The 9,824-nt window shown below is 40.8% G+C and overlaps 1 protein-coding gene across 1 annotated transcript; it reads left to right on the forward strand.

Moving 5' to 3' along the window:
• Nucleotides 1–151: 151 nt before the first annotated feature.
• LOC104530891 (T-box transcription factor TBX20-like) lies at nucleotides 152–7,054 on the forward strand (the record flags this gene model as incomplete). The annotated part of the gene is made up of 4 exons (XM_010175615.2): nucleotides 152–247; nucleotides 319–553; nucleotides 1,615–1,779; nucleotides 6,923–7,054. Coding segments are annotated over 4 exons (628 nt in total), but the record flags the coding sequence as incomplete, so codon positions are not given.
• Between the last annotated feature and the right edge of the window lie 2,770 nt (nucleotides 7,055–9,824).

Consider the following 9,824-nt stretch of genomic DNA (forward strand, 5'->3'; position numbering starts at 1 on the left):
CCATGGAAACCCTCGGTGCGCAGAACCCGCCCTGCCCCTCCGCGCATCGCGCAGCTCTTCGCGCGCGGCTGCGGGAAGAGGTGCCGCTTCGGGACCTTCTCGGAGCTCATCTCCTAAAATCACCACCTAAATCTGAGATGTGCTGGACCAGAGGGGAGGCAGCTGAACCATAAATTCCCTTTTTTTTTTTTTTTTTTTTTTCCCCTGAAATGGAAACCCCCTTTTGTCCTGTCTCTTCAGCCACTTGGCATTTCTTTCTCTCCTCCCCTCCTTTTTTTAAAATTTATTTTTTTTAATTCCCTCTCTCAAACTTTGCAGAACAATTCGTTGAGAAATCCTCTTGCGCCCAACCTTTGAGTGAATTGTCCAGCCTGGATCCTCACGGGGAATTTAGCACCAGCCCTTCATCCCTGTGCACCGAACCCCTCATCCCCACCACCCCCATCATCCCCAGCGAGGAAATGGCCAAAATCTCCTGCAGCTTGGAGACCAAAGAGCTCTGGGACAAGTTTCACGAACTGGGTACCGAGATGATCATCACCAAATCCGGGAGGTAAGGCTGGGCAGCCCCGGGGCTCCACCGGGCACCGGTGGCTTTGGAGGGGAGGGAAAAAAGGCAACAAAACCCCCCAAACCCGCAGTTTTTATTTTGGGAAAGCAGGGAAATGTGGGGTCATGGGGCAGAACTCGGTCAGGACTTGGTTCAGTTTGGTTTTCCTTCGGTTTAAAATAATGTGTAAAAGAATCTCGGGCTTTCTGGTCGCCTCCAGCCGTGCCCTTGCTTCAGTAAAGCTTTGGGGTTTGGGTCACTAATGTCTTGTCGGGTTTTGTAATCCCCAAAGTTACTTTTTATCAACATAGATCCCTGATGATTTTTTTTTACCCTGACTAGCAAGCTCTACCAGCATGTGTTTGGGTTTTTTAATTTTATTTTATTTTAAAATGCATATAAAATCTGCAAATTGAAGTTCAGATTTTAAAACTGTTTAAAGTTCTTTAACTTAATTTTTAGCCATTGGCAAAACCTTACCTTTTAAAGTCGCACTTGATCAAAATTTAAGTGAAGAAAAGAAAGTTTAGTCTTGAAAATTCCTCTTGGAAATATTGTGAGCAGGCTTAAAAGAACATGCATCTAAAATATGTGAGAATATTAACACATATTCTAATAGAAGTAATTAGAGCTTCTAATAACTTCACATAACTTCTAATAGAAGTAATTTCTACAGTATTTCCCTAACACTAGTATGGATCACATTAAAATAAAAAAAATAAATCCATGTTTCTAAGGACTCGTGGACCTTAGATGCAACTATTTTCTGAAATCGCTGGGTACTCTGTTACAACAGGCAAAAGTACATTTCTCCTTTTTCACTTTTCCCTTTTTTTTGATTTTGCTTCCAAAAAATCGTTCTGATTTCAAGCTGCACTTTCTGTGCATATTAAAGATAGACAGGACTTAACTTCTATCGTGCTGAAGCAGAATCAATAGATGCTTTAATTTTTTTTAATGGTGGTTTAAATATAATTCTGAATTTCAGAAGCAGCAGCTTTTCAGAAGCTCTTATTTCTGTTCTCCATCCACATATTTATTTTCTCATTTGCATTTTATTTCAGGAGAATGTTTCCTACGATCAGGGTTTCCTTCTCGGGTGTGGATCCTGAAGCCAAGTACATTGTGTTAATGGATATAGTTCCTGTGGACAATAAAAGATATAGATATGCCTACCACAGGTCATCCTGGTTAGTGGCTGGAAAAGCTGACCCTCCGCTCCCTGCAAGGTTTGTACATTTTACTGATGGTCTCTCTTTTCTTTTCTTTCCTTTTTAAATTTTCTTTTCCTTCAAGAAATGCCTGCTATTAATCTTTTCATGCCGTTTGCAAGCAGCGCTGTGAGACTTTTGAGTCTGGGCTTGACAAAGTTGATATTGCAAAAATCTGATTTTCTGTGATGCAGAATCAGGCCACAAATCTCTGAGGTTTAATTTATACCAAATATTCCAAGGCGTGCAGGATTTGGCTAAAGGCTCTTTTTAATGTATATATTTATATGTATTTTTAAAATATATATGTATATAAGTGTGTGTGCATGCGTGTGTGTATGTATATATATATAAAATTTTTTTTTAATGAAGTTTGCCTCAATTCCAATAAGAAAATTAAAAAAAAAAATACAGATTTGTTTCTTGGGTTTGACCCCCCCAGTATTTGACCTCATAATTTAAAGCAATCCAAGCACCACCAGCCAAGTCCAAGTAGAAATACTACATTACCATTCAGTGCCATTTATGCTTGAAATGATATTATTTCTTGATACACATCCAGCATTTGCTAACCGATAATTTTATTCTTGCTTTTAGTCATCTCTTAGACAGCAGGCAAAGTATGGATTAGTTCTACATCACAGAGATTTTTTATTTTTTTAATGTTAAGAAATCATGGCATTTTCTGAGACCTTAGGAAGAAAAAAAATCAAGTAAATTTCCCCCCCCTGCCTTTTTTTCTATGCAGAAGCAAACTGCTGGAGAAAAATGGTTTCTAAAATAATTTTGTTAATGTAATTAATGTCTGGCTCCTTTCGGCATCGGGGAAACTGAGGCTACAGAACTAGGCTGTATGGTCGGAGGGCACGTCAGCGGAGCCCCGCGCTTCATCGTATTCGGCTCAGCGCTTCTCTATGCACTTAAGCTCCCCAGTAAGACTGAAGCACATGTCGAATGGCTTTGCTGAGTCAGAGCCCGAGATATGGAAATAATGTGGATGCTTCTCTGGCTTCAAAGAAACTTTCACGGCGGGCTCTATGCAGGCACACAGATCTGCTCCAGGTGGCTTAGCCCTGGGTTAAGAACTTGCTTATTACAAAGAGAGAAATTAGAAGTGAAACACAAGAAGTGGAAGCACATAATTTTTTTATTTTTATTTTTTATGTGAGTATAGGGACCAAATCCTGGATGCTTTTCTCCTATAAATAGTTTGACTGAAATCTTGCTGACTGCTGATCTCTGGAAGGCGGCTCAGGGAAGTCAACAAACAAAAAGCGTATGCAAAGAAGCTGTGATTAAAGACAGCAACCTAGGAGTTATGTCAGCTTTGTTTTCATGGCCAAAAACTTCTTCTTGCAATGTGGTTAACGTCTGAGGGCTTCATTTGACGTATTGTAATGGGCACTGATCAAAACCCAAAGAAAAAAACACAGATCCTACTCCAAAAGAGTCAGCAGCATCAAAAGAAGAAATAAGGGAAGGACAGAAATAGTTTTAAGGCAGGGTTCTCCCCTTGTTTTTCTGTTCAAGTGCCTTTTGGGATACCTTTAAAAAGATGTTTAATTTACACTATCCTGGCATAGACTAACTCAATGAGGAAATACTCACAAGAATATAAGAAAAGAGAATTATTATCCTTGGAATAATTAGCAACTGCCGTGCTGACAGTTTTAGAGCTGGGCTCAAACCTTCTTGGAGTTTAATATTTATTATCATCACACTGCAGTAGCTCATTAAGGTCCCCATCAGATCAGTGCCCCACATGTAATTTGTATACCTGTCCTGTTTCATTTTCAGGATGCTTAGCCAAGAGAGTATTGATCCTAGCATAGGCACAGATCACTTTTTCTTTGTTTGAAGGGTACTTACATATATAAACTTACGCACTTTCTCCTTATGCTTCTGTTTGGTGAGAAAAAGGAAGTCAAGGGGTTCAGCGTGCTGATGTTTGCATTACTAGTGTGGTTTGGTTTTTTTTCTGAAGTGTTAATGCATCTTTTGAGAGGGAGTCCTCGGTCTCGCTTGAACAGATTAAAAATAGTATTCCTCCCATCTTGAAACAGGTTTGGTCTTGCTCCAGTAACAAGAGCCCTTAATGAAGTTACAATTTCTTGTCCCCCAAACACATGGTTTCAGCTCTCCTTACCCGAGGAGTGTCAGCGAGGGCTGTATGTGTGGGCGATGGTACCAAGGTGCTAACTCCCCCTGCACATCACTGTCTGCATCTGCAGAGGCACAACAGCATCAGGGAATTATTCAGGAGTCACGTCACACATAGGTGTAAGAATATGCAGGATCCAACTCGTTAGATGTTTTGCTTTTTCCATTATAAAAATAACTTTCAATGCTAAGACAACTTTTTTTTTTTTACTTAAATAAAATTCTTCTCAGAGAATCTCTCATAAATCTTCTAAAGTGCAATCTGGGAATAGAATTCCTATGTGGTATTTTATGTTTGTTCTTCCAAATTGCCAAGACTGTGTGAAACATCAGTTTAATAAGCTTCAGCATGTACCTTTATTTGCTCTTCTTCCTTTTTCACCTCCTTTCTTTCAAACAAAAGCCTGTCTTTTTTTTAATAATTATTATTTTATACTGTATTTGGCTACAATGATTTGCTTAAGGAAGTTAGTGTTTACACACTTACAGAGAACTCTAGGTAGGAAACTTATAAAAGGCATTATATTTTGCAAATTATTTGAGATATTTGCAAATTATCTGAGGAATTAAGGTAATTAAAAGCAGCATGCACACGGCTTGTAGGACCAGACCAACTGTTAAACTAAACAGAAGGAGAGCGGCGTTGCATTCCAAAATATGCAAGAAGGAAGCAGTACCCAAACCATGCATATATCATGAAACATTCTATACTGTGGAGCAAATTCACATCCAAATATGGCTCCTAAAGCCTTTGTGAATTGAAGCAAGTGAGAAGCCCCTCGCATCTGGCCAGCCTTAGGCAGCAGAGCCTGCGCAAACTTCTGTTGGAGCCTCGTGTGCTGCCCTGGAATGTGCACGTTTATTTCTATAACCCTTTTGCTATTGGTCTCGTTGACTTCTTCTACTTCAGACAGCAATATGTTTGGTTTCCAACCCTCTTCTCCACAAGCTCAGGCTGTAGGAGAAATGTGTGGATAGGTGTAGATCACCAGGTAGAACCACATGTTGCAGTGGGATCAAGGACGTGTAGCAAATGACTAAAGAAAAGCGAGGTCTATTAATACATTTATGTACCTAATATTTAGGTTCTCACTCCTGACTTTCCCGTTAGCACTCTGCTAACATCCCAGCACTTTGCAGTTTGAAAGTAGTGCCAAGCATTAACTGCCTATAGAGTAAAACAATTGCACTCAAGCTTTTAGACATGATGAAGATCTTTACTCATTCCCCAGCACATATTTGAAATAGTTTAGCTTTTTGGTCCCAATTAGCCAAACCTTGCTCAGCCTGACACTCTGTGATCACAGCAAACATTGTTAACTATCTAGACATTCAAAATAAGGAGTCAGGCTCCAAAAAAAAAGAAACAAAAAAGAATCACAAAACTGGCTCAAAAGTTGCAGTATATATTTGAGACTCTTTTTGTTTTACCTTCTCTAACTCAGGGCTCTACAGATTGAGATTTTCACTTTTTTTTATAGGAAGGTAAAGTTAATTTTCATGAGAGGTAGAATTCTTTTGCCAAAACAGGATTCCAGGTTTGGGGTTTTCAGATACATCATTATTTTTCATGAGCCTTGCAGTGCAATCAGCAGAGTCGATAGCAGTGAGGATGCCTGTATGGCAGGAATATTTTATTGCAACAGGAACCCTGGCTCAGCATCCCTCCTGAGGACATAGCTATACCAGCCAAACTGAGCTTCAGATCAGCGTAAGGAAAACATCCTGCACATCTGAAGCAAGCCTTGCCAGTAAAATTAGAGTTTCAGTCTGTCTTGGAGATTCTGCTGGTAAAACCAAAAAGTACAGGATCAAATCTCCTTCCTCTGAGCAACAGAGCTGTGCTCCCCGGAGTCTTTAGTAGGGACACTCTTTGATTAGGGATCAGCGTAGTCTATCAGAGAGTTACACCTCCTGGTTTAGTGGTTTTTCCATTCTCCTCTTGCCTAACTAAAATCATAACAACAACAACAACAACAACTGTTTATCTTTTTAACCTGGTATCTCAGCACCATCCCATTCACCTACTGGAAGCAATCCATCTGTGTGGCCAAAGACATCACCCGAAATTAAAGTCAAGCCCTCAGCAGTGATAACCAGCACCAACAGAAGCAGGACAGGTCCAGTTTGTGTTAGCTGAAGGTCTAGTTCAGCTCTTAATTCACTATCAGAAAAGAACATTTGAGTTAAATAATTTGCAGCAATGCGTTATTCTTACAAAATAATTGTTTTTAAATAGCCTGACACTTGTAATTAGTCTTTTCATAATGTATATAGCATTGTATCTGCATGTCTTCTGTGCTTCCTTTTCCTCTGCTTAATTTCCCAAGTGGTGGATTGTCAATTACAGAGCTGTAATTATTTTTTTCATGTCAGACCACTGTGCTGGACTGCAGCCTTCAACCTCTTATAAACAGACGTCACCACAGCTAATGTGTGATCGAGTGCAGGTTAAAATCATTATCACGGCTTAATGTTACATATAAAGAAAAATGCATTTTTATCTACGTTCCCTCATTATCTCTCTAATGACACCATGTTTTTTCTCTCGGAGCTGTAGTCATTGTTATTTTAAGTGCTTGTTAGTACAGCTGTGGGGAAAGACGTGATCAATTTTTCATTTGGGAAAAGACACAACAGCGAATGTTAGTTAATGTCTCCATTTTAGATAACTAGATAAAATAATAGGCACGGTTAGAGAGCAGTCTAGCACTTGGACACGGGATTCTGCATTATGTTCCAGTGAATTAAACAACTTGTCTGCTTTACTGTCTTTCATTAATGGTCATATTCCAGGCGTTCATTAATTTGGGGTAGATTGTGTGTGTCTTGTTTGAGTAGCAGCTCAAGCTCTCAGGAAATCCATGTCTGTGAAAGCATTGCACATGCCAAAAGCAAGATGTTACGGGCTTTTTAATTTCATATAGAGGTGGTGCTCACAAACAAGCCAAGAGGTGAGATGGGTTTTTTTATCAGCAGGCCTTTTCTCTGTGTTTTTTAGGTTGTACGTGCACCCTGACTCCCCATTCACGGGCGAGCAACTGCTGAAGCAGATGGTGTCCTTCGAAAAAGTCAAACTCACCAACAACGAGCTGGATCAGCATGGCCACGTGAGTAGTCCTGGTGGGAAAGGGTAAAGGAACCACGATGGAGGATCTGCTTGCCTGTACCACAGGGATAAGCTTGCAGGAGAGACACCACAACAGGGAAAGGCTGTTGTGGCCCCCACGTTACACCTTTCTTGGCCAGCCCTTCCTACTGCAGTGGAGGAGGATGCAGTGTGAAGCTTAAAATTGTTGGGTTTTAATCTCATAAAGGAACAGGTGACTTCAGAAATCAGGTTTTTTTTTACCTTTCATAAGGTAGAGCCCAGGTCAAAGGAACAGTTCAAATCATGCTCCTACTGCTGTCAGAGGCAGGACATCCATTGGGGATGAGTTCAGGGTAGAGCTGAGCATCAAAGGGAAGGAGAGAAGGGAGGCAGGTGAGCTTTTGTTGTGCTTCTGCCCGCATTTTGCTGTGACTTGGCAGTATGCTCTGTCATGTGCCCTGGCTAACAAGCTCCCATGCTTTTCCATGTGTACTTGGAAGCTGCCTCTTGTTAGAGGCAACCTGTTAGGGTTTGGGTCCATCAGTAAGAGCTTTGTATTTCCAGAGTCAACACAGCATGGGCGCAGAATCAGCAGAAAACACTGGTGTGACACCGTAGCAAGTGCTATCAAATAATAAAAATGTGTGCCTCCATTGCCCTTGAAATAACTGTAGGCTAATTGCAAGTCAAGGTGCCACAGGGTGGACTTGGACCTCCAAAGGAGACAGGTCCCAGCTCTGATTGGTACCAGTTTGTTGTCACTGAGGTGGGAAGCTGGTAAAAATAGGTTGCAGAGCTGCTGGTCCTGGGCTCCTGCTATTCTCCATCAGCGGGGACAACTCCTTTAGCTTCTTGACTGTTGAATGGTAGGTGGCAAGAAAAAGTGGTGTTTGTCCTGTCCCCTCCCCAGAAGTGCCTGTAAAGTGAAGGAACAGCTTCCAACTTGCAAAGGAAGAGCTAAAAATGTTGTTTCTGGGCTTGGCAGTTCCCTGGGGAAGGCTGAAGGAGCAAGACGATGGATTTGGAAAGGTTGTTGGCTGAGAAGTGGGCAGTTAAGAACAAGAAGCATAAAGGCAGTGTTAGTAAACAAGGTGTCGAGAAGAGAGAAATGATTTTGAGCTCTGAAGCACATGTAGGGGTAACTAACCTGTAGAGCTGAGTAATTGTGGCACACACGGTATCGGAAATCTCTAGTGTGGTATTTATTGCCTTTCAGACTGTGGGAGACAGTGGCTGTTTGTCTGAGCTGTGTTCTGTGCAAATGCTTCTCATCTGAAAGACAGTTTTTACTAATCTTGAGACCTAAAAATTGAACTACAGCCATGATAATTTAAAATACATCCTGGAAACAACAACAATGAAAGTAGGTTTTTCTTAAAAAAAAAAAAAAAAACCCAGATAGATGCCCATGTGTTGTTCTTCTGTAAAGTTCTGTCTGTGGGTATATTTTTTTTGAATGCAATTCCAACTGTTGCTCCCTTCCTGACTAGTGGAGAATGTCCTTTTTTTTTTTTCTTCTCTTTTATTTCATAATCTGTAGAAGGGCAAAGCTGAAGATTTGTGGGCTCTATCACTGAGTGATGATAGAGCAGTATACGTGCGCATTTAAAAAGAAGCATTTTTCATCATAACAGGGGCCATGTGTGCCTCTAATAAAGGGCTCGCAGCAGTATATTGCAAACTAGTTAGGAGCGGTGCAGTTCCCAGAAGCCCAGATGAGTATAAAAAAGAAGTAGATCTGAGAAGCTGTCGGGAACAGAGACATGTGACAGAGCAAGAAGACGTAATCGTCTCAAATAGAGGCAGTGGGAGAAAATAAGCTGTAGCCTTTGAGATGTGGCCTCCTGATGAACGTTCCAAGAAGTGGCAGAGGTGGATCCTGCTCTTTACGTGAAGGCTTGGGATGGCTGAAGTTGATGGAGAGTTTTGCATATTAAATTAAGAATAAGCCCTGAAGGCTTGATGCCATGTTGAGATTTGCCTGATGGGTATTATGCCTTCACAGAACACTCTCTTTTCAATATTTTGTGTTTTTTTTATGTTCCAAATTAGGGTGTCAGGTTTTATGTGCTGCCTTATTGAAGCTATGTGAATACCATCATTGGATGCTCAGGAGAATTTCAGGAAGAAATTAATTCTTTGGAGCCTTTAAGGAACGCTCACTGTGCTATGGCCAACAGCATTTCCGAGCTCCTGTGTACTAAGAGAAGGGGAGAATTGAAATGCCACCTGAAATGTCTCCCTCCAGTTTGAAAGAGCCCTTCTTCACTGATAAGATCTTTTTAATTGACCTGCTGAAATCTTTTATTATGTTTGATAAGACATATTGGTTCCTGAGGAAGTTTTAACTACTTAAAATAACACCTTTAAATACTAGTTATAGGTGGAGAAGCTGGATCCAACCTGATTCCAGTTCGTTCTAGTTGCTCACTTTCTCCATCCTCCAGAAGACAGTTTTGGTTGTTAAGGTAATTGTGGTGTTTTGTTTGTAGGGTGCTTCGTTTCCTGAAAAGGAATCTGAAGAGAAGAGAGGCATTTGTTTGTTCTAGTGTTTGTTTGTTTTCTCTTATTCCAAGACTTTTGGAGCTGGCATGCATCTCTGCTGGTGTATCTTCAGCAGCACGCATAATCCCGTAACTATGTATATATCCTCCCCAAGCACCAGGCACAAGTCTTATCTCTTGTGTGCATGACATAGAGCTTGCTCCATGGAAACACTTTCAGATATCTTTACCAGAGGAAGGAAATGGCTCCTGTCTCTGGATTTTTACAGCCGAGCAAGTAGTGATAGGACAAGGGGTGATGGTTTTAA

The sequence above is a fragment of the Antrostomus carolinensis genome, unplaced genomic scaffold (genome assembly GCF_000700745.2).
Source record: "Antrostomus carolinensis isolate BGI_N321 unplaced genomic scaffold, ASM70074v2 scaffold46629, whole genome shotgun sequence".
NCBI lineage: Eukaryota > Metazoa > Chordata > Aves > Caprimulgiformes > Caprimulgidae > Antrostomus > Antrostomus carolinensis.